Source organism: Ovis canadensis, chromosome 16 (assembly GCF_042477335.2).
Source record: "Ovis canadensis isolate MfBH-ARS-UI-01 breed Bighorn chromosome 16, ARS-UI_OviCan_v2, whole genome shotgun sequence".
Classification (NCBI taxonomy): Eukaryota; Metazoa; Chordata; class Mammalia; order Artiodactyla; family Bovidae; genus Ovis; species Ovis canadensis.
In genome coordinates, this window is record NC_091260.1 from 55,457,441 (window position 1) to 55,482,986 (window position 25,546).

At 38.1% G+C, this 25,546-nt stretch overlaps 1 protein-coding gene across 5 annotated transcripts in view; it reads right to left on the bottom strand.

Annotated features, from left to right (window-relative positions):
• The window catches only part of CDH6 (cadherin 6), a 146,953-nt gene that overhangs the window by 14,134 nt on the left and 107,273 nt on the right, over window positions 1–25,546 (bottom strand). For all 5 annotated transcript variants that reach the window (XM_069555972.1, XM_069555975.1, XM_069555971.1 and 2 more), the window contains 5 exons: window positions 17,922–18,216; window positions 14,361–14,480; window positions 11,261–11,428; window positions 8,032–8,219; window positions 5,624–5,877 (listed from right to left, as the gene is read on the bottom strand). In XM_069555972.1, coding sequence (XP_069412073.1) covers window positions 5,624–5,877; window positions 8,032–8,219; window positions 11,261–11,428; window positions 14,361–14,480; window positions 17,922–18,216 — 1,025 coding nt within the window. The remainder of the gene's footprint in view (window positions 1–5,623; window positions 5,878–8,031; window positions 8,220–11,260; window positions 11,429–14,360; window positions 14,481–17,921; window positions 18,217–25,546) is intronic.

Below are 25,546 nucleotides of genomic sequence, written 5' to 3' on the forward strand. Positions count from 1 at the left end.
TTGATGTAGATCTTCCAATGGGTTTTATGCAGAGGAGTGTCACTATCCAACTCATGTTTACTAAAGATCACTGGCTGAATTAGGAGAACGGTTGGATGGTGATATTACAAATGATAAGTGTGAAGAACAGGATTTGGGGAAGATCAGTTTTGATATGTTGAGGCTGAGGTGCCTTAGGGAAGTCCAGGAAGCTCAAGATGAATATTTGGACTGACAATCTGGATTTTCTAGTCAATTGTCTAAGAAGAGAAGAGGGAAAAATGCGAGGAACTGAATTGCTTAAAGGATGAACAGCAACAGAGACCCACAGGGACTAGAACAGAGCCTAGAGCAGAGTAAGAATTTGATACATATTTAAAAAGGAGGGTTTGGAGAATTCAAGGAAAACCAAGAGGTGTTTTAGAAACCAAAAAAGGACAAAGTCTTCAACACTGAAATTCATGGAAGATGAGTAGACTTTGAGAAATGCTATCTTCTTTATAAATGTATCTCTAGTTTCTGGAATAGCCATAAGTAAGAGGGAAATATGTAATACACCCTGTCTTACAGAGGATTCCGAAAGAGAAAATTCAGAAGAAAGTTGATATGTGAAGGCTATTAGGAACAAAAAGGTTGCCCATTTCAGCTGCATTTTCAAAATGTACATCATGATAGGAGATTTTAAGATGTCAGCTCAGTAGAAATATATTTTAAGTAAATGTCTTACCTAGTCATCCATGTGTGGAATTATTATGCATTTAAAAAAAAATTTGTTCAGTTCAGTTCAGTTCAGTTCAGTCGCTCAGTTGTGTCCGACTCTTTGCGACCCCATGAATTGCAGCACGCCAGGCCTCCCTGTCCATCACCAACTCCCGGAGTTCACTCAGACTCACGTCCATCGAGTCAGTGATGCCATCCAGCCATCTCATCCTCTGTTGTCCCCTTCTCCTCCTGCCCCCAATCCCTCCCAGCATCAGAGTCTTTTCCAATGAGTCAACTCTTCCCATGAGGTGGCCAAAGTTGTTACTAACTTGCAAATAGTGTACTATATTCTAAGATTCTATTTCAATTATTTTGTTGTAAAGTACTACTAGTGAATTATAATAAACAATATATGTTATCCTAATAAAATCTCTTCTCATCATCTAGCAGATGTCTAAAAAATAGATATTCAATTATTGTAGGGTATTTAAACCTGATTTTAAAGAGAATTAATGAAGTTCACAATGGATTGCATATATATCAAGCTGGAATTTTAGTTTCAGTTTATATAAATCTAGATTTATAAGATTATATAAATCTTATTATCAAAAGTATTGAAACAGATGAAGGAGCTATTGTTTTGTCATTTATGTCATGAATCAACGTTTGTTAAGAATTTAACCAATTGCAATGAACTTGTTTGATCACCTTTCTTCATTTTTAATTTGAGGATGATAAATATTTATAGGACATGATTACCAAAAAGGAAATCTCAGTATTCATAGCCTTTGTAAGGAATTTAATAATTTTCTACAAATATATGTTTTTCTTTCATGAAAAATGTCAAGCTTAAGACATGCTGCTTATTGCTTTTATAAGCTATAACAATTATACACAGCAGGAATCTTTTCTTCTTGTCTCTTTCCTTCCTGCTATGGTTTTAAGTTTTACAGGTAATCATATTTTCCAATCAAGCTTTGAAATAAAGGGTGAGGAAGTTTTAGTTGAAGGTGGCTCTTCATTTTATTTATTTACTTGTTTAATTTTTTTGGCTATGCATATGGCATGTAAGATCTTAGTTCCCCAACCAGGGATCCAACCCATGACCCCTGCAGTAGAAGTATAGAGTCTTAACCATTGAACTGCCAGGGAAGTCCTAAAGGTGGCTTTTGATTTTAAAGAGAGAGGACTATTTAGGAAATATAGTAATTTTGTATTATTTTCTTTCCTTAATTGGGGGATTTAAAAATCATTAGAAGACCTAAAATGTCTACATTGTTTGGGAAAGATGTCTCGCTTGAGTCACACAAAGCCTCATTTGTTTGTTGTTTTTCTTTCCAGAGTAATTTCCACTTATATTTAGAAATTTACTGTCAATCATATTAATTGTAATAATAACTGATAAGGAAAAAGGTAATCAATTCATAATGATTAAAGTGGATCATTCTGCTAGGTACCTCCTTTTTCCCCCTCGAACTTTATTGTATTCTGTGATTTAGTAATTTGTCTTATGTATCCTGAAGGGAGCTTTGTGGGTCAGGAAAAGATGATGTATTTGCATGTAAAATTTTCATAATAAGTATTCAGAGTGACATTTTATAAGACTTCCGTGTAAGTCAAAAGACACGTGATATAAAGTTGTTGAAAGAAAATTATTTTATGTGACTAAAGAAGTAAAGATTTGTGCTAAAATAATGATAAATTAACATTTGGGGAAGAATTCTCTAGTATTAATTATACACTTACGATGGAATCTAACACTTAATTGTTCCATATTTATGTCTTGAATAACCAAAAACTATATATGGTTGTACTTTCTGAATATAAGAATCGGTTATAATTCTCCTATAAAAGAAACCACTGGAACATACATCTATGTACTGATGTAACTATATATATTTTTATCTTTAAATCTATGTCCATACATGAAATCCATATCTACCAAAGAAAGACTGGCAGAAAAAATTTTAAAATTAGTTGACAGCCAACGTAGCTTCTGACAAGCTAACTACTTCCTATAATGAAACAAAATAAAAACAATGGGTAAAAGTGGTATGTGGTATAAAAGTAAAACAGATATAAAAATGCAGCCTAAATTCCCAGAAGACATTATCTCTTTCATTAAAAATATTTTGACTGATCAAAGAGGTAATCAAAGTTTGTATTTATAAACTTCCAGCATTAGCACATTTAAATTGGTCTTGATATTGACTTGCTAAGATTGTTTTCTTATGCAGTATACAAACTTTGAGTAAAAGCACGTTGTGAAAGTACTTAAGGTTATTCATGTTGTATAAGCAAAGGCCATCGTTTAAATTCCTTTTTGTATGTGTGCTACGTGTTGCATACTAGGCTGCTTCACTTGTGTCCCATTCTTTGAGGCCCCATGGACTGTAGCCCTCCAGGCTCCTCTGTTCATGGGATTCTCAAGGCAAGAATACTGGAGTGGATTGCCATGCCCTCCTCCAGGAGATGTTCTGGACCCAGAGATCGAACCCATGGCTGGTATGTCTCCTGCACTGGCAGATGGGTTCTTTACCACTAGCACCCCCCAAGAAGCCCATTTTCCTTATTAATCATTTTAAATGTAAATGGAGGAGCCCTTGACCCATGGAGCTCACATGTGGCTACTCTGGGTTGCCCATCATGCAATTCAAGGAGATATTCCAGTAGAATGATAAAACAACAAAGTCTCTTTTCCCAAAGATTTAAAATTATTCTCTGAAAATAAGCCAGGCATTTCTGTGTTTTAGTTGTGGGACTTGCCATGAGATTTCATTTGAACAAAGGGCTCAGTGGCTGAAAAGTTAGGAAACAAGTGCCTTAGAATCTCAAAGTCTTTCATCTGAAAAAAAAAAAAAATTCTTCATGCAACAACCAATGTGATCCTTTTAGAGAGTAGTTTTGGATTAGTTAAGTCTAACTTTCTTCACAGGGAATAATTGACACAATAATATTCTGGTTTAGCTCTTTTCTCAGTGAGTCAACTAAGCTATGGGTAAAGGCTTGAAGCTGTGGACTCCAGTGCTCTCGTGATAAGATTCTAGCATACTTAAGCAATGATGGTCTCAAAGAGCCATGAGCCTTTCTTACAATGTAATTCACAGTGAAGATGTATAGGGAAAATAGAGCTTGCTTACTTGGTATATATTTGGACTCAACTCAAAGCTTGCCAGTGGCTTCTTACCTCAATCAGAATAAAATACAGTGGTTACTAGGGCCCACAAATCCCAGTAGGACCTGCCTCGCTCACCACCTACCGAACCTCTGTTGCCTGATACCTGATACCGTAATTTCTCTTCATCTGCGATTGCTCTCAGCTTGGCCGGCCTCTCCTCCCATATGCCAGGCAAACTCTGATATCAGATCCTCTCCTTGCTTTTCCCTCTTCTTGGCACCTTCTTCCCCCAGATATTAGTGTGGCTCATCACTTCATTTCATTCAAAGCTTTACTCAAATGATTTCCAACAAGGCCAGGCCTGACTGCACTATCTAAGATAGTATCCAGATACCCTTTGTGTTCTTTCTTTCTTTTGGCCATTTCACACAGCATGGGGGATCTTAGTTCCCTGAACAAGGATTGAATGCAAGCCCACTGCACTGGAAGCGTGGAGTCTTAACCAGTGGACTGCCAGGGAAGTCCCACCCTTTGCTTTCTCTGTCTTATTTTGCTGCTTACACTTTACTGTCACCTGACATATCACAGGGCTTCCCTGGTGGCTCAAACAGTAAAAAATCTGCCTGCAATTCAGGAGACTCAGGTTCAGTCCCTGGGTTGGGAACATACCCTGGAGAAGGGGATGGCAACCTACTCCAGTATTCTTGCCTGGAGAGTTCCATAGACAGAGGAGCCTGACGGGCTACAGTCAGACATGACTGAGCAACTAACACTCCCACGTATTTATTGTTTGCTTGTTTCTGTCATCCCCAGTTAGAATGCAAGCGCCCTGCAATCAGGACTGGGCACTATTCTCGCTCATATCCCTAGTGCCAGGAACAGGCCTGGCACATGGCAAGTGCCCTGAGCAGAAATTTTCGGACACACTGGCACAACTTCTCAGTCTGCTTACTTTCTTGACAGGGAATAATTGACACAATAATATTCTGGTTTAGCTCTTTTCTCAGCGAGTCAGCTAAGCTATGGGTAAAGGCTTGAAGCTGTGGACTCCAGTGCTTTCCTGATAAGATTCTAGCATACTTAAGCAATGATGGTCTCAAAGAGCCATGAGGCTTTCTTACAATGTAATTTACAGTGAAGGTGTACAGGGAAAATAGAGCTTGCTTACTTGGTATATATTTGGACTCAACTCTATTAATTCCCCCATGATTTCCCAGACATATATCATGAAACTGTGCTTGTTTTTATCCATGTCTGCAAAAGAAAAAAAATTACGCATCCAAATGGAGCATAATTCTGCCTGTAAGTGTTATACTTGAAAAACAGACTTTCAAGCCTAGTGCCTTGTTTGTTAAAAGTGCTTCCTCCACCAACTTCGACAAATCTAAGACCTGAGAAGAAATCCCAGCCCATTCAACTGCATTACCTTGTACCACTGCCATATAAGCAATAAACTCCTTATAGCTCATTTTATGCCTTCCTCCCAAATTAAAAATATAATTTTGGGGGCTGACTGAAGGCATACGGATCTTAGTTCCCCAATCAGAGATCAAACCCATTCCCTCTGCAGTGGGAGGGCAGAATCTTAGCCACTGGACCACCAGGGCAATCCCCTCATGTTGAGTTTTTAAGGTTTATTTAGTTGCTAAGATAATATTTTATATTATGCAAGAAGTGTAAAGGTAATAAAAGTACTTTAAAGTATTTTTTAAAGGAAGATACAGCTAATTGGAAAAAAAGATTCATCTTTTCCAATTTGCAAGTGAATATTTGAATTTAAATCAACAAACTTATGGAAGAGACATGTCACAGAAGTGTGCTTACTTGACAGGGTTCCTGGCAGCATCTGGGTCTTGGGCTGTGACCGAGCCTATTGTCGTATTTATCTGAGCGTCTTCTCTTATTTGCAGGATGTAGGCCAGTTTGCTGAAGACAGGGGGCTCATCTACATCTTCCACCATAATTCTCACTGTGGCTGAATCTTTGAATGGACCCAGGTAGAGAAAGCGAGGTTCAACGTGAGGATTGGAGGCTTCCACTTTGAGGGTGTACACTTTCTTCTTTTCAAAGTCCAAGAGCTTGTGGGAAGTGAGGGGAGGAAGAAATGACATATTTAAAGCAGTCAAGACACAGAAAGTCAAGACATGAGCCATTTTTAATGCAAACCACTGATAAATGAATGTGATCATATTGCTTTGAGACATTACTACACAGCATAAGGTTGGGAAAAGACATGGGAGTTCAGATGCCACCAATCCTGATGAAATTGTGGGCAGAAATCACGCACCAGGACTGAAAGTTTATGATGGGCAGGAGAGGGCACCTAGAAGCAGAGAGAACCTAAAGAGGCCCCTTTTATAAAAGTCCTTATATCTGACTATCAGAAGCCACACCAGGGGCAGGTTGGCAAATATGTAGAAGAGCATTCTGTGTCAGATGTTGTCACATTTGGCTTTAATTGAACAGTCACTGAGTGTTTAAAATTTGTCAAAGAACTTCGCTGGTGGTCCAGTGGTTAAGACTGTGCTTCCAATGTAAGGGGCATGTGTTCGTTCCCTGGTGGAGGAACTAAGATCATAGCTAGGATGGAGAGGTGCTGGTTTGCAGCCTAATTTCCTAGTCCTTGTTCAGATAAAATAGATTAAAATTTTTTTTTTTTTTTGTTTTGGGCATGAGGTGTTAAAATATTCCAAGTGATATCCAGATAAGGGCATCTGGCTAATTACTTGCCCAAGAAAGCAATGATCATTGTCAGACGTCTGTAGGAGAAGTATCTCTGCTTCTGGAGACATAGTGAACCCAAATGCTTATTGCTGACTTTTAGTTTTAGATGATAATATGACAAGGCTCACTAGAAACACAATTAATCAAGATGTTAGTGAATGTGATTTAGTCGGCTAGGCAAAATTTCAGCATGAATCTGATAAGGTACCAAGAAAATTAAAAAGGTTAATGCACACTAATGGGCTTCCTAATTATATTATAGCTTAAAACATTGATCTGAATGTCACTGAAACATGTTTTATTGTCTTTCCAGATATTAAGACATACAATCCGAAGCGTAAGAGGAAAATTTTTCTTCTTGTTTACATCCACCTATGCTTATATTTACCAGCAAATAAAACACTACACCAAAGGAGAGAGAAAATATGACACAACACATGCAAACGTGAACTCATTAAACACAGTAACCAAAATTAATACTATTTGTAGCTTTGAAGCACACAGTTTATTGATTTTTAATTTTTGCCACATCTTAGTATTCTGCTCCATGACAATTTTGGGGGTGAATAAGTACATAGGGGACAAATAAGAATTCAGAACATAAAGTTTCCGTGTGCATGTTCCAAAGTAGTGATTACACAGGAGAAACATAGGAATTCAGAATATGAAATCTTAATTATTGCATTTCAAAAAGTAGCTAAAGAGTTTGCAGGAAATTTTGTTACTTTATTTTTGTGGTCTTTATATATCTTCTCTCTTTAATTCAAACCATCTTTGTCACTGCTTGTATTACTTCTTTCCTTCAAAGCATGTAGGGGAATTTGTAGTTATATATGTTTCTTTGTTCATTTGCTTTCTTCCCCATAAAAGTGGTTCCATGAGAGCAGAGACCATCTTGTTGAATGTACTATTGCATCTCCAACATTCAAATGGTGTCTGGCACTGTTTTAAAATTTATTCTTCAGTTATGCTATTTATTCATGTATTTTTATGAGTTTCATTTGTTTATGCTATTTACTTAGGAACTTTTTAATATAAATTTATTAAAAAGTATAGAATTAATGAATGCATAAGATTATTGAGAACCCCTGAAAGCCAACCAAAGAACTCTCACTGTAAATAGACTAGGTCTTTAAAAAAATTGGGCAGCCCAGTGATGCTAGTGGTAAAGAACCCGTCAGTCAATGCAGGTGATGTAAGAGACATGGGTTCAGTCATTGGGTTGGGAAGATTCCCTGGAGATGGGAATGGCAACCTACTCCAGTATTCTTGCCTGGAAAATCCCATGGACAGAGGAGCCTGGTGGGCTATGTCCATGGGGTCACAGAGTAGGACATGACTGAAGCATCTTAGCATGTGTGCAATGCATGAAACACTCTTACTCTTGAAAGAATTAATAGACAAGACTTGAGAGGACTATTCATGTGAGATGTAATTGCCCCCAGTTACTTGGCCACCAGAGAAAGAGAAATGCTTTCATTTGCATAGTATTTTAAAAAATGCTTTACCTTTTTGACAGTTATAATCCCTTCCTGAGTTTCCTGATCGGTGATGACATCAAACATGTCCAGCCCCTCTCCTTCTGTAATGCTGTACTCGATTTCAGCATTTTCTCCCATGTCGGCATCGCTGGCTTTGATCCTGCCAATTGGTGTGCCCGGTGGAGAAGATTCAGGGGTTTTAAACTGATATGTACCTATTAATTATCAGACAGATATAAGTCAAACACGGACTAATTACACCCCATCATAATAAAAACAAAACCCATTTTCTAGCAGTTTGTTCAGATAGTACCATGGATGCAGGCAGACTTGGGCTTTCCTTAAAATAATTAATGGTGCCCTTGTCTCTTTAATGTTTTTACTTTCATGGTTGTTAAGAATATTTCTTCTATTTCATGACTTGTCTCTTGGCAAAGGGAAAACACTTTTCTTGTCCTGTAAGTAGGCTTCCAAGTTTACATGTGATTGTGAGAAAGCCTGAACTGTTAGAGGAGGGTGCTGTAATCTAGCAGAAAGAATAGAAAAGAATTTAACCTGAGCTGTGACTTTAAGCCAGTTGCTAGGAACTCTTTAAGAGTTTTTTCTGTCATTGCTAATAGTAACTGAAGGTGAAAACAAATTACAGCACTTCAGAGAATGTATCCAAATAGAGATGAGATTTCTTCACTCATATGTGGAGCTGGTTTAGTTGCAGTAAAGGATATAGATAAATACACTGAGGAATAAAGCTCTGAAATTTTTCTAGGTTTGACTGATTTTTTTTTCCTTTAAATATTAGTGTCTTTTTTATACATGGATCTCTCCCATTCTTGTATTTATACTACTAATTAAAAACTCTGTTATATAGATATACATTTTTCTTACATCTTCACGTTGGAAAATTAGTCAAAGGAGACTACTTGTGAGTTTCAATTTAGGTATGCCAGGCTAGCCTGTCCTTGAGCACCCCTTCTCCACCCCAAAATAGCAAAAACAAAAGTTATTCTACTCTCACACATTACATTTTACCCACCATTTACACAAATTGCCTTGGAAAGAAAATTTACACTCTGATACTACTAAAGTGTGAAAGTCGCTCAGTCGTTTCAACTCTCTGTGACCCCATGGACTATGCAGACCATGGAATTCTCCAGGCCAGAATACTGGAGTGGGTAGCCTTTCCCTTCTCCAGAGGATCTTCCCAAGCCAGGGATCAAACCCAGGTCTCCCACATTGCAAGCAAATTCTTTACCAACTGAGCTATCAGGGAAGCCCACGAAAGTATAATACTTTAATAATATTTAATTCACTAAGTATTGAGCTCATTCTTGATAAGATGATAAAAGAGGCCAGTTTTATCATGAGGGAAGTAGAAGTATACTTGGGTGCCTCCAATCTCTTCCTGTATTCTCCTATCCCTCGCCTTGGGACATTATACAGAAATGAGCACAGTTTATTCTCGGAGAGAGTGGAGAGGGGCAAGTCCCCTGGTAACAAGGTATGGGTAAATCTTCCCGCTAGCCTTCCGCAAGCCATCCCCACATAGAAAAGAGGTTTTGGGAGAAAGTGTTGGTGATCCTGATTTTTCATGTCAGGCTCCTGAATGGATGTTTTAGGGTTCATAAAAACTTTCTTCTGCCCGTTAAATCAGAAATCAGTTAGCTATTCTGTTTTTACATTCAGTAACTATGATTAAATACTTGAAAAAAGTAGATGATATGGAGATTCCTTAAAAAAACTAGGAATAAAACCACCATATGACCTAGCAATCCCATTTGTAGGCATATACCCTGGGGAAACCAAAATTCAAAAAGACACGTGTATCCCATTGTTCACTGAAGCACTATTTACAATAGCTAGAACATGGAAGCAACCTAGATGTCCATCCACAGCTGAATGGATAAAGAAGCTGTGATACATAACACAATGGAATATTACTCAGCCATAAAAAGGAACACATTTGAGTCAGTTCTAATGAAGTGGATACATGGAAACTTACATTACCATATGTAAAATAGATAGCCAATGGGAATTTGCTGTATGACTCAGGAAACTCAAACAGGGGTTCTGTATCAACCTAGAGGGGTGGGATGGGGAGGAAGATGGGAGGGAGGTTCAAAAGGGAGGGAATATATGTATATCTATGACTGGTTCATGTTGAGGTTTGATAGAAAACAAAATTCTGTAAAGCAATTATCCTTCAATAAAAAAAAATTAATTTTCTTTTAATGTAAAGAAAATACAAGTATTTCTTGTTGATCCGTGTGTATCACCATTATAAAAGAAGCTCTTAATCAGTTGACTGGCTTTAAAAAAATAGCCACATTTGAGTAAGTGGGTTTTGTACTTAATGATGGGCAATCATTTTCTCCTAGAAGAAGGGATTCAGGTATTAAATAGTTTTCTCCAGTGGCTCAGACAGTAAAGAATCTGCCTGCAATGCAGGAGACCTGGATTCAATCCCTGGGTTGGGAAGATCCCCTGGAGAAGGGGAAAGTACCCACTCCAGTGTTCTGGCCTGGAGAATTCCATGGACTGTGTAGTCCATGGGGTTGCAAAGAGTTGGACATGACTGAGTGACTTTCACTTATGGTCAGAAAGGAATTTTGATGTTGGAAGAAAAATGACATGAAAACCAGTATCTACTGAGGTCTATAAGTGAAAAGGTCAAGTGATTGCTTTAAGAGTGGACACTTATCTTCCTTCATCTTCCTTCTTATCCAATCATGATTGTTAAAAATTTTAGAGATGACTTTTGGTATCTCAGTTAACCATAATGTGGAAAACTATTTATGAGTACAAATGGTTTAAGTACATAGTTATTTCTACAGTTTTATTTTTAGAAACAGTAAAATGATAAATCCTCCCCTTGCAAAGACTTAAAGGAGATTATATGCCTGATTAAATTCACAAAATATACAGTTGATTTTTTCCTAACAAATAGCAGCATGCTTATAAACATATGTTCTGCACAAGCATATTTATGCCTGTGGTAGTCTTATTAATAAAGAAAAATAAAACAATGATATTACTTTTATAATAGCAGACATATCAGACAACTCCTCAGCTAATTACTGATAAACGTTTACATCTACTGAGCATCAGTACTGTCAGCTTATTTTTAATAAATGCGCCAGTTCTTACTAAGTTCACTAACTCTGGCAATTAATAACAATAAGAAAAAATAAATATCATTCTTAAAGTCACAGTTGTACAAAAGTTCCCTGGAGAAAGTAATTCAATCAAATGTTCCTACTCTGGGGAAACCGAGGAGGGTTGTCATTGACGTCAGTCAGCGTGATGTTCACCGTGGTAGTCCCAGATAATCCCCCCATCTGGCCGCCCATATCCTTGGCTTGAATCACCACTTGGTACTGCTCCCTGTTTTCTCGATCCATGTTGAGCAAGGCTGTCTTGATGATACCTGTGGGTATGAAATTCAGAAATGGAAAAGGATGTAGTAGAAATACTTTCCAAAATTATTTATTTTTGCAAACAAACACAGATTGCCACCCACAATGTGCCTAACACAGTGCAGATGTCATGGGTGACCATAAAGATGACTGATTATAGATGACCTTTGTACTGAAGGAAATTAAAACCATATAGGGGAGGCAGATACATTAAAACATACGCACACACACACACTCATTCACCTATAATGCAAGAAGAATGAAAACGAATGTAAATTACATCGTTCAGTAATGCGGACGGTAAGTTGTATAACTGTTAAGTGTGATAAGATGACACAGCAAAACGTAACTTGGCATGTGGTACAGCGGTATACTACTATGCCACAGTAGAATAAAAGACAATTAGGTGTATTATGAGGAAATTGTTAAGAAAGTCAGGTATACTTGAAAAGCCTTCCCTAATGGCTAGAGGGGTAAAGAATCTGCCTGCTGATGCATAAGACGTGGGTTCGATCCCTGGATGGGTAGACCCACTGGAGGAGGAAGCAGCAACTCACTCTAGTATTCTTGCCTGGGAAATTGCAAGGATGGGGAGTCTGACGAGCTGCAGTCCATGGGGTCAAGAAGAGCTGGACATGACTGGGCATACATATGTATGTGCGTATATTGCACTGACTCTTGAGTTTCACTTTACTGAATTGGCTGATTCCTCATTAAATATACCCACCATAATGAATGTTCTAAGGATCTTCTAAACCACAGAACTAGAGTCTTGTGAAAACAGTATTGGTTCTGTCATAATAATCATCTTGTATGATCCTAGAGAATCTTTTCCCTAAAGCTGAGGTAAGCTTTAGTTCAACAGGTCCTAGCAGTGACCAACACTCTTCAGCTAGATAAAAATTATCTCTATTGTTAGGTAGTTATAAAATAATTAGCTTAAAGAACTTCTAAAATTTCATCTACTTTCTGCGTAAGGCTTAGGCTTAAATTAACCACATTCTTTCAAAAATCACTGATGAAGTCTTTATAACCTTCTCTGGTGGCACATTCCGGTGCTTAATGACTAATGAAACTGAAAATATCTTTCTTTATTTTTAACAGAATACCTCAGACAACAGGTCAATTTTATTCCTATAGTGCTGGCTCCGGTAAAAGTGAAACTGCTTTCTATTCTCCAAATAATAGTACTTCTCTATTTAAATACAGGAGATCACCTTAGCCTTTTGTCCTTTAAGTCGAATAATTCTAATTTGTCATCCTCATTGTCTCTAAACTCAACATTTTCCTTCTCCTTGGGATTCTTTCCAAGTTCATTGTACCTCTTACATTGATTTCAAACTAGATATAGTAACTTAGAAAGGTTTTGACATCCAAACCATAATGGAAGCTTGAAAATTGTGTAAAAGGAACTTGACTCAACACGATAGCAAAAATACTTGTGGAATTTACTATACAGTACAAGTTCAGTTCAGTTCAGTTGCTTGGTTGTGACTGACTCTTTGTGACCCCATGGACTGCAGCACGCCAGGCCACCTGTGTCCATCACCAACTCCTGGAGCTTACTCAAACTCATGTCCATTGAGTCAGTGATGCCATCCAACCATCTCATCCTCTGTCATCCCCTTCTCCTCCCACCTTCAATCTTCCCCAGCATCAGGGTCTTTTCCAATGAGTCAGTTCTTCACATCAAGTGGCCAAAGTATTGGAGTTTCAGCTTCAGCATCAGTCTTTCCAATGAATATTCAGGGCTGATATCCTTTAGGACTGACTGGTTGGATCTCCTTGCAGACCAAGAGACTCTCAAGAGTCTTCTCCAACACCACAGTTCAAAAGCATCAATTCTTCAGCACTCAGCTTTTGCTATAGTCCAACTCTCACATCCATACATGACTACTGGAAAAACCATAGCTTTGACTAGATGGACCTTTGTTGGTAAAGTAATGTCTCTGCTTTTTAATATGCTGTCTAAGTTGGTCATAGCTTTTCTTCCAAGGAGCAAGCATCTTTTAATTTCATGGCTGCAGTCACCATCTGCAGTGAGTCTGGAGCCCGAGAAAATAAAGTCTGTCACTGTTTCTATTATTTTCCCATCTATTTGCCATGAAGTGACAGGACTGGATGCCATGATCTTAGTTTTCTGAATGTTGAGTTTTAAGCCAATGTTACCATACAGTACAAGTGGTATATATTAAAACACAATTCTTCATAGATAGTATGCTACTTTGTGGAGAAAGTGCAGAAAACTGAGATGTGGAAAAAAGAGTTAAGGCAATCCATTTTTTTTAGTATCAGTTAAGATAAGCTAGACAATGTGCCAACCAACAAAGTAAAATCTCAGTGGCTTAACAAAACTAAAGTGCTCTGGGTAGGCCAGAAAGAAAATCTGCTCATGATAACCTTTAGACATTCAGGCTGAAGACTCACTTGATACTGGTTTCCATCCATGATCACTGTGGCAAGTGGGAGGGAAAATGGTGGATTATGTACCAGGTCTAAAAGTTTTGCTTGGAAATGACTCATGACTACCACATTTTATTGCCCCAAATAAATCTCATGGCTACATCTAGCTTTCCAGTAAGGTAGAGAGATGCAATCCTACTAAGTAACTAGAAAAAGAAGAATCAGAATATGTGCAAACAACCATCTTGGCTATCAAAAGGGGTTGGCCTTTTAGTTTTATCTCAAACTGGAGGAAATAATAAGGTAATGTGTAATTTTTCCAAATCTCCCTTGTATAAACACAGTATATGAAAGATCCATTGTCAGATTTCTTGATTAAAATGATCTGGATGTCATGTTTACAAATACGTCACTGGTGCTTGGAGATGAATCTAAGAAAATTCAATCACACTGATTATTTTTATTAAAAATTGCTAGCTCAGCTGAGCATGTCAATTAAAATTACATATCTTAAAAAGAAGATGTAAGAGGAATTCTAACCTGTTTCTGATTCAACTGAAAAATAAGGTTGCCCCTGTAGGATGCTATAGACAACTTTAGCACTGTTCCCGTAGGTTGGATCATCAGCATCAGTTGCAGTGACTTGGACAACAAATGTGCCTGTAATGAAAGAAACATGAATTGAAAATAAATTAAGGGTTCATTATGGATCCTTGATATCCACACATTAGGAAAAAGCACAATCATATGTCTATACAAAACTATCATGGCAAGGGAGTGGAGAACCACAGTAGGATGCTAGGCTAAAAAACCTTGGATTTCTTATTCTGAAGGAATGAGAGCAACAGTCATAAATATTGAAAGGATTAAATTGGGCTTCCCAGGTGACTCAGTGGTAAAGAATCCGCCTGCAATTCAGGGGACATAGGTTCGATATCTGGGTTGGGATCATTCCTCAGAGAAGGAAATGGCAACCCACTCCAGTATTCTTGCCTAGGAAATCCCATGGACAGAGAAGACTGGCAGGCTACAGTTCATGGGGCTGCAAAAGAATTGGATATGGTTGCTCAGCTCGTAAAGAATCTGCTTGCAATGCAGGAGACCTGGGTTTGATCCCTGGGTTGAGATGATCCCCTGGAGAAGGGAATGGCTACCCATCTGCTGTATTCTTGCCTGGAGAATTCCCATGAACAGAAGAGCCTGGTGGACTACAGTCCATGAGGTCGCAAAGAGTCAGAAATGACTGAGTGACATTCACTTCCCATTAGTGACTAAAAACAACAAGGATTAAATTAAAGGGGAGCATGGGAATGATCATGACTTTGGGTGGAACCCATCTCCAAGGGTGAAATTTGATTGGGTTTTTCCTACAGTGATTCCTTCAAGTTGTCTAGGCCTAAATCTATTGGCATCTTGTACTACTTTCTCTACAAGGATTAATTTAGGTATTGTTCAGTTGGAGGGCCATTTGTGATTTTGCTGAAAATTGGTTGCATCATAGGTGCTTTTGCTCCCTGAATGTAACGTGCTGATGTGGAGCCTGAAAATGCAGCAGCTATTTTGTGATCTTGGCAATGCCAGTCCGAGGACAAAGCTGAATAGGACAAAATTACAGAGAAATAGCTAGAATCCAAATCAAACTATGTTCAAAGTCCACTTTACTTTTAGACTTAATGTGACCAATAAATACTTTCATTGTTTAAAGTAGTTTGAACGAAGTTTTCTGTTACTTATAAATAAAAGCATCCTAGGTGATAAATCTATCTGATAGAATCTAAGAGGTTGAAAGACCTTCTCTTGAACGTTAAGAGAAGTATTTTTGGATTAAGTGAAGAATTAATTGGAATAGTGGAAAATACACATCTGGAATTTATAATCCCCAAAGATGATTATAATTAAATGTATAAAGAAAGCTATGTTGTTTCAGATTGGCATTCTTATTTTAGAGACCAACCTTCAAAGTACCCCTGCTGCTGCTGCTAAGTCGCTTCAGTCATGTCCGACTCTGTGAGACCCCATAGACAGCAGCCCTAATCCCCATGAAATTCCATGCAAATTTTTATGTGTATGCCTAAATGGATATGACACATTGGAGAAATGCCACAGATTTTATCTGATTCTGAAAAGGGTCTGTGACTTCCTAAAAAGGTAAGACCCTCTGAGTAACATCATTTTGTGGATGATTTTTGGTATTCATATTAGACAGAGTAAGCATACTGATAGAATTCTCCTGTCCATGAACAGGGTAGGGAAGTCACAGTTAGGGAATACTGGAATTTTCACCCTACTTTTATAATATCTAACCAATTCTATTTATTGAACTAATACACTATACGGTCTTAGGGTGGCATACTCTTGGATGTTGATGCATGAGATAGAGCATCCATCCTTATAGTTTAGCAAGGAATGAGGGGAGAATGAAAGCATAAGATTTTAGAGTGAGAATTAATAGTAGAAGTCAACAAACACCTATGTTCTTACTTGACATCAATGCACAACTTGATTGCTTTTAGAATATGATTATCTGGATATTTTGACTGCCTATTAGTTGCTGATGTGGTACTTGGGGCTGTGCACTTGTTTTTCCCTTTCATTCTTATGGTAAGGATTTAGGAGTTGATGTTTATTATTTCTTTTTTATAAATACAAAACTGGAGGGTCAGAGACATCAAGTCGTTTATTTACCTAAGGCCACATGGTTGCTTATTAGTAGTGATAGTTTCAAACTCCGGTCCATTTGATACCAAAGTCCATTTATACCACCTTGTTGCTGTCCCACTACCTTTATGTGATTCCTTTAGGATGGCTTTATTATCACAATAATGCCATGTTAATTTATGATAATGATGAATATCAACATAACTGTGCCTCTGTGCAAACTGGAAAAAGCCTTCTTTTCCTCAAGACCTGTTATTGCCAGCTACCACCCAAATATTTATAAAACATATTTCACTCTATAATGGCTTCAGAAGCAAATGGTGCCCCTTATATTGTACAGCCACACTTTTCACATCTGGCTATAGCTGCTCTGCATGGTGCTGATGACCAGACAGTCTTTCATTAATTCTTTTTGCCTTTTACCACCCAGAGGAAAAATATTTTTTTCCTAACAAATCTTATGTTTAAAAGAATTCTAATCCTCCACTTTGGTGATGATTTGTGATTTTTCTAACAAAACAAAGTGACTTCAAGTAATGAGATGAGCCACTTCTTCATGAGAAACATTTGGATGTTTTATAATCATTTCTGTAGATTAGCTATTGTTCAAGTCTTGGAACTGTGAACTGAAATATCCTTGATATCTGACTCACAGAATGATGGAAATGTTTTTATTATGTAATCTAGCCCTTTTGAACTTGACACCGAGTGAAACTTAAAATAACCCTTTACACAAGTAGTTGAAAATTTGTCACTGTCTCTCCTGAAGTGTTTTAATGTGGTTAACAATGATGTCAGTAGGATTTTTTTCCTAATTTAAGAAAAATTCACATTTTTCCCAATCTAAGCAAACTAAATGCACACATTAAAATTGATAGTAGAATTTTGCACAGAGTATTAACTTACCATATTAATGTCATGAAAGTCTCAATTTTCACCACTTAATAAAGAATATATCCCATAGATACCATCTGTTGTATTATTGATGGATTTTTTAAAAAAGTTTTCTTTGAGTCTCTTTCTCAAATATAATTACTCTTCAGTCTGAACTGTAAACTCAGGGCTTTTGTTTTCCACTGGGGAGCTCCTTACCTAATGCCCAATTCTACTATGGGCTAAGAGAAATAGAGAGGATATCAAGCAATAAAGTGGGCATTTAGAGTGAGAGAGGAAACAGATGAAATGATCTCTCCTTCTCCCTGCCCTTCTCACTCTGCCACTTTTCATTCTCTAATCACTAGAGGAAATGTTGTTTTCTTAAAAATAATAAGACTAATCTTAGGAGACACTAGTCCACTTATAAAAAGGACCTAAATGGATTGTTTGAAACACAGTGCATCTAGAATGTAGCATCCAAGTTCATTCAGTTCAGCAAATGTCACTCATAGGGTTCCTGATTCAGTTGATGTACTAGAGGAAACAATTGAATCACATCTCACTTACCGACATCAGACATTTCGGGAACAGTGGCCGTGTAAACCTCCTTGGTGAATATTGGTTCATTGTCATTGATGTCATGGATCTTGATGATGAATTCAGACTCGGGCTCCACGGGTCTCCCTGTTTTTCTGTTTATAGCCTGAGCTCGAAGTATGTAAACAGGTTTCTCTTCCCTGTCCAGCCTCTTTGTGGCCTGTATGTCCCCTGTGTTTTCATTGATAATGAAGAGATCTCCTGCTCCATCTCCTGAAAGGATATATTTAAGTGATCCATCTCCTCTATCCTGGTCTGAATGTAACTAGTGTAGAAAAAAAAAATTAAAGAAAGTAAAAGTCAAGCATGTGATCCTAAACCGTTTGTCTGTCTTTATGATGCAATGCTATGTTAATTTTCATTCAAGTCTTTCTAAGGGTTGCAGATTTTTTTTCTTTTACTGTTTACTGAAATCCTCAATAGTAAATGCCATTTGTTAATGAGCATGTTTCCTTATAATCACAGAAATTTCCAGAACTGGAACTCATGTAAAATTTAGTAATGTTCATTTTGAAGAATCAAAAACTACAGGCCAGAACAATAGAAAAATGCCCAAGGACACATCGTAGCCTGGCTGGAACAGAACAATTTTCACGATTTCTCTATTTTCACTACAGCTTTCAGATTCTATTAATACAGCCACCCCCTCACTTTTATGTACACATACTCACTATAGAAGCAATACATTGTTAAGAAAAAGATTTTGGATTTTTTAATCAGAGAGTACATTCTGCATCTACACTTTGCTATCTTGGTGAATTTAAGGAAGCTAGTCAATTTTTTAAATTTTAATATGATGGAGATTATAGTCAATTTTCTAGGAATTGTGAAATTTATTTATTTATGAAATTCAACTCAGAGTGTTTGAAAAAAAAAAAAAATCTTAAGTGCTGCCAGGGACAATGCCTTGAATCCCCACCAGCTAGGTAATTTATACAGCCACTTGGAATAATAGTATTTAACACATATTTTAGTTTAATATGGGAAAGGACCTTCTAAAACTTAGCCTAAAATTGAATAATCTGCCTTCTGAAGTAGTTGGTTCTCTGCCCCTGAAGGCAATCAAGCAGAGGTTCTGATAAGATAAACAGCCAGTGAAATGGGTCTGGGTAAAGGGTTGAGCTAATGAACATAAAGACACAACTGAAGTGAAGAGGATGATCTTAACTTGAAAATGTAGCCCATGTTACTTATTCTGAATTTCATTTCCACTGTGTTGACTTCCCTGCTGTTTCTTTAGTTCCCTTTTTCCCACCTCAGCAAGACTTTGGGCACTGTCTCACAGGTCTTCTGATAATCTAAGGCTCTTCACAAATTTTTTCAAAAAGTGCTTTTTATCAAGAACTTTTTTCAGACTTCAGTTGTAAGTATACATACAGAAAGGTTAGCGTTCATAGGAAGGCTGCTAATCTTGAAACCTGTGAGGACACTGTGAGGTCCTCTTGGGTATAAAAGCCCTTCTGTGTTTCTTCTTTCTTGTTTGTAGAAAAAGGCTTTAGTCTCCTGGGCCTTGCCTGAGTTCCAAAGAGCAGACTCAAGCAGTTACTAATTAGGGAAGTGAGGGAATGCACAAACAAAGGAAAAGCAAATCATTCAGTGATAAGACAGTCCTGGTTATACACAGTCCTAAGAGATATACATAACAATCTGACACATATTTTGAGTTCTGCGGGAACTAAGCCCCCCACACAAGGTAGAGGATGGTGATTTACATGCTACCACAAGCATGTAGACCCCAGATTGTTTGAAACCAGAAGGTTGATAATTATGATTCCTGAAACATTACCCTGTTACCTTACCATCAACCAGTCAGAAGAAGGTCTGTAAGCAGCAATTTTCATGCCAAATGTTGCCTTTAAAAACCCTTTCCTGAAAGCTATCAGGGAATCTGGGTCTTTTGAGCATGAGCTACCCATTCTCCTTGCTTGGTGCCTACAATATATGCTGTACTTTTCTTTGTTACAACGTGGCGTCAGTAGATTGGCTTTGCTGTTTAGCAGTTGAGCAGACCCAAATTCTGTTTGGTAACAATCTCTACCTTATTTCAACTCTGTGTAAGTGGAGCATCAGCTATGTTACAATAGTAATGGCAATACCAGCAACAGGCAAACCAACTCTGTGTTCTCTTGATTAACACTGCATGGAATATTCAGAGCAACTTCTACAAACATATTTGAAAATAGAATCTTCAGGCAAAAGGGGGACTTAAAAACATGTAATCCAGACTTTATATAACTATGTCCCATGGAATATAATTTATACAAAATGCTGAGAAAAAAATGTTCCGTGGCCCAATAATTTTGGGAAATACTTCATATTCTGCCTCTTTCTTGGAGTCTCCCACTGCCCATTAACTTAAGAAAGGCTATGAGTACCTATAGTTTTTGACCTGGTTTTCCTGAACTTTCTTTGCTTATGAATCCTTTTTGGGTGTGATCCATGCTGATGTTCCCCAAAACAGTTTTCCAAGAAACTCATTTTGGGAAACATGGGCTAACTGAATACATCATTGCAGAGTCAAGAAACTGAGGCTCTAGAGTACATGCTGCTGCTGCTGCTGCTGCTGCTGCTGCTGCTGCTGCTGCGTCGCTTCAGTCGTGTCTGACTCCGTGCAACTCCATAGATGGCAGCCCACCAGGCTCCCCCGTTCCTGGGATTCTCCAGGCAAGAACACTGGAGTGGGTTGCCATTTCCTTCTCCAATGCATGAAAGTGAAAAATGAAAGTGAAGTCGCTCAGTTGTGTCCAACTCTTAGCGACCCCATGGACTGTAGCCCACCAGGCTCCTCTGTGCATGGGATTTTTCAGGCAAGGGTACTGGAGTAGGGTGCCATTGCCTTCTCCATCTAGAGTACATAGAGTTTCCCAAATCACACAGGTCGTGTGAGAGTCAGATTAGACTTTGAGTGCAAGAAGAGACTTATAGATTATTCTGTGCAACCACCTCATTTTGAGAGATAAACTGTGCCCAACACCACACAGCTATTGCTAGTTAACAGCAGAGTTTGAGGAAGAGAATATTATTCATGCAATTAGTAGCCTTGAAAGCAATTTGACAGAAATAATGCAAGATAAATGGGAACAGGGAGGAAATTGCTTAGAAGTGAGACAAACGCAATAAGAAATGTAAAACAAGTGCATACCATGATTTGAGTAATGTGATATGCTAAGAAAATGTTGAAACCCTGATTACACAGAAAGAGCCACTGGGGAAAGTTTTAACTCTCCATTGTCAAATTCTAATGACTGAAGAGAGCTCTTAAAAAGCTATTTCATTAACTCACGAGTAACGAAAGCAATGTCACTGCCCGTTGGATCTGGCTCCGGGGCAGCCATGGTCAGCAGCCTGGCGCAGTGCAGGGAGCACATCAGGAGAGCCACGTGTGGCTCTTGCTCATCCTCTCACTCACCAAGTGTGAGATCATAGGAGAGTCAATTTACCTCCCAGCACCAGGATCCTTACCAGAAAATGAAGATAATGGGGCTACAGGACAAGGCTGTCATGGAGCACTCTTTAGAGACTATATACAAAGACTATGTTTATTCCTACATAAACATGGGATAAAAGCATGTGCTTTGTAAAGTGTCTTCCAAATTTAAGACACTGTTACTATGATTAGCTCTTAGTTCATAATAAACAGGTTTTTGCTTTTATTTTGACTTTGAGAACTTTTTTTGAGGACTTTGAAAACCCCATTTAACAAACACACGGTATCGCTGAGGTAAAATCTGTTATCAAAAGCCAGTATTCTTCTACCAGGTGGCAACTGTTATCTTTCCATGTGATTTATTATATTCTGCATTCCGCTAGATTTTAGACTCCCCTCGACTGGTTCTTTCATCACTTTCAATATGTAATCGCTGCACACTTAGTAGGTGAATACCATATCTGGTCACAAGATTTATTCAGGTAAAAGTAACCAGAAACTTATTTTTAGCTGTCGGGAGACACCATGTTGACTTATAGAACAAACACCGGACAATATGAAAGGGCAGTGGAGATGCCAACTAAGAGTGTGAACAGGGATTGCTCGGCAGATTGCACTTCTGATTTATCAATATTTGAAAACTAGTTGGAAAATGCATCTCTTCACAAAGACATTCTATGATAATAAAACAATTTAACCTCACCCCCCTTCCAGAACAGTGTCTGCATCTGATGAAGTGCACAGGATAGAAACTTCCAGAAGCCTTAGTGTGCTCTTTCTCTACTCAGGTCCCCCTCTGCTGAACCCCTCCTGGGGCCAGTTCTTTTTTTTCTCTTCTTGGGGAGAAGAGGAAACATAAGACATCAGTGCAAGTGAAAGTGGTGGTGACAAGCAGACATTAGGGGTTTATTGAGCTCTTAGAATTTAATTGGATTTTTTTCTTTTGTGATGTCATTCATCATGGCCACTGTAAAAGGCAGAAGTTAAACAACAACAAATAAAAGGTTGTAGGCTGCCTGAGGCATGTTTTTTTTTTTTTTTACTAATTTCAGTTTAATGTGGCTGTTCCATTAAGTTTAATCATCTGGTTCACTTTTAACGATTCACCATCAAGTAAAAATTATCCACTTTCCTCAGAAAGTCACATTTCGTCTGGGGCTCTCTGGACTTTTTACTATTGTACCTGGAGGATTTTGTTTCAGGAGAAGCTCTTGGTCTTTGCTTGTTTTTCTGTTGACTTGTCATCATCATTATTTTTAAAATAATAAAGTTCAAAAAATTATTTATTTATTTAACTTTCTGTTTGCCCTGGGTCTTCACTGCTAGTTTGCTAGTTGCAGTGAGTGGGGGCTACCTTCGAGTTGCAGTGCACAGGCTTCTCATTGCAGAGGCTTCTCTTGTGGAGCACGGGTGTTCAGACTTCAGTAGTTGTGGCAAGAGGGCTTCGTTGCCTCGCAACATGAGGAATCTTCCTTGATCAGGGACCAAACTGATGTCCCCTACATTGGCAGGTGGATTCTTAACCACCAGACCACCAGGGAAGCTCTGTCATTATTTTTTTAAGTGTAGTACCTTAACAAGTAAATGCAGGAATTTGGTATTACAGATATGACTCCATGACAGGCATCACCAAAGCAGTGCCAATATCTTTTTACCTGTTATATGCACCACCTCCCAGCTTGATTTTGACTCCAATCCAAAGGTGAGACACTAATTGTACAGATTTTTAGTGGTTTATGGAGCTAGTTAATGCTGCTCCCTTCCCCTCATTACCTATGTGTCTCTGAGTCACTTGTCTAAGTCAATAACTAAACTGAATTTTCTAAGCATCATTGAGACAAGAAAGCAGAGTTTAAACAGAAGCATACCTACATGACACATCTGAAAGTACCTTAACAGGGGAAGGAATTATGTGATTTTTTTTTCTAAAATAAAAAACTGGGTTATGACTAATACACTCATAGAAAGTAATGCGGCCCTTTAAGAGATGGAATGAGTGCTAAGCTGAGATGTACAAGAATCAGAGAACAGCCATGGTTAAAAGATGTTTGATTGGGACTGAAGTGTAGAAACTGGGTTTGCAGCAGAGAGACCACCTTTGTGCCAAACAGACTGAATAATATTTTAAATTGGGAGAATAAATTTACAAAATCAAGTTAGGACAAATTGAAGCTTAACTGAATTCAATATATATATGTATACACATACATATCTTGACATAATGCACATATACATAATGCTAATAATTACACTTAATGTTGTAAAAAGCTTGTGTGAAGAGCTTGTTAGATAGAGTTTACATCTGGAAGTAATTTCTCAAAGTCCATGATAGGGATTAGGAGTGGATTCTGTTTTAGAGATCATAGGATTAGATAGGTAAAAAATCTTTTAATAAAATTTTATATTATCAACATATTTTAATAATGCTATATTTGGATGTTAGTGGTTAGTATGAGTTAACTAATTTATATCTGATGATTTTTTTACAAGTTAAAATGCTGATGGCAGAATATTGGGTGGCCAAAATTTCATTTGTGTTTTTCTATAAGATGTTAAGAATGAACTTTTTGGCCACCCAATATTATTGGGGTGGGCTGTTGGAACTAGTTAGCCATGCAAAATCTCAGACCTCATCTGCCACCAGAATCAGAAACTCAAAGGGTGTTGCTCAGCAGTCTGTGTTTCAAGAAGCCCTCCAGTAATTCTGATGAGTGCTCAAGTTTGAGCACTAGTACTAATGTTCAAAGCACGCATGATCTTGGGCAAAGGAAAGCAATGGGTATACGTCATGCTATGTGGTAGTTGTATAACTTTGGAGAACTTAGTTAATTTCTCCAGGTCTTTTTCTCATCTACATAAGAATAATACTGATACTTAGTTTACAGGTAGGTTGCTCTGAAAATTAATAAAACAATATATGTAAAATGGTTAACAGAAGACCTAGCTCAGAGATATGCTTCAATAAATTATTCTTACATCATTTAGTTGTTCAGGCTAAGTCATGTCCAACCCTTTTGTGACCCCATGAACTGCAGCATGCCAGGTTTCCCTGTCCTTCACTATTTCCCAGAGTTTGCTCAGATTCATGTCCATTGAGTCACTGATGCTATTCAACCATCTTATCCTCTGTTGTCCCCTTTTCCTTCTGTCCTCTTACATCATAAATATGAAGTGTTCAACAGGTGGATTTTAAAGGTGAAAAGGCTTGTGTCTGAATTCTGACTTTCCTACTGATGAACTAAATTAATTAGACTACTGTAGTAGTCATGCTGTTCATCTTTAAGACAAAACTCAAAAATAAATAAATAAAAGAAGAATGGTTTGGAGAGGTGATTAAGTCAGTTGGGAAGTACTGAGTGTAAGTTGTCCAAGATACTTGCCTGGGAATTAGCTGTATCCATAACTCTGGATCTCAAGAAAATGTCTGCTCTGGGGTTATATAGAGATTTGGACATTAATGGCATATAGATAATAGCTGAATCTATGAAAATAGATGGATAATCTCATTTAGGGGGCTTCCCTGGTGGCTCAGACGGTAAAGCGTCTGTCTGCAATGCAGGAGACCCAGGTTTGATCCCTGGTTGGGAAGATCCTCTGGAGAAAGAAATGGCAGCCCACTCCAGTATTCTTGCCTGGAAAATCCCATGGACGGTGGAGCCTGGTAGGGCTGCAGTCCATGGGATTGCAAAGAGTCGGACACGACTGAGCGACTTCACTTCACTTCATGTGAAATGAGGGAAGACAAGGGCCTAAGGAATATCCACATTTAACGGACAAGGAGAGGAGGACTACCTGGCAAAGTTAATTATTTTGAGTTTTGTCTTAAAGATGAACAGTATGACTACTACAATAATCTAATTAATTTAGTTGATCAGTAGGAAAGTCAGAATTCAGACACAAGCCTTTTCACCTTCAAAATCCGCCTGTTGAATACTTCACGTTTACATCAAAATCATAAGGACCACCAGAGAGTCCCCCTAAATCCCCCTTCTGTCTCTGTCTCCACATTCATTAGATCCCTAACTCCTGCCAATGCTACCTCTTACCTATATCTTGACTCACCACCTTGTGGTGGTGGTGGTTTAGCAGCTAAGTTGTCTGACTTTTGTGACCCATCGGAGAAGGCAATTGCAACCCACTCCAGTACTCTTGCCTGGAAAATCCCGTG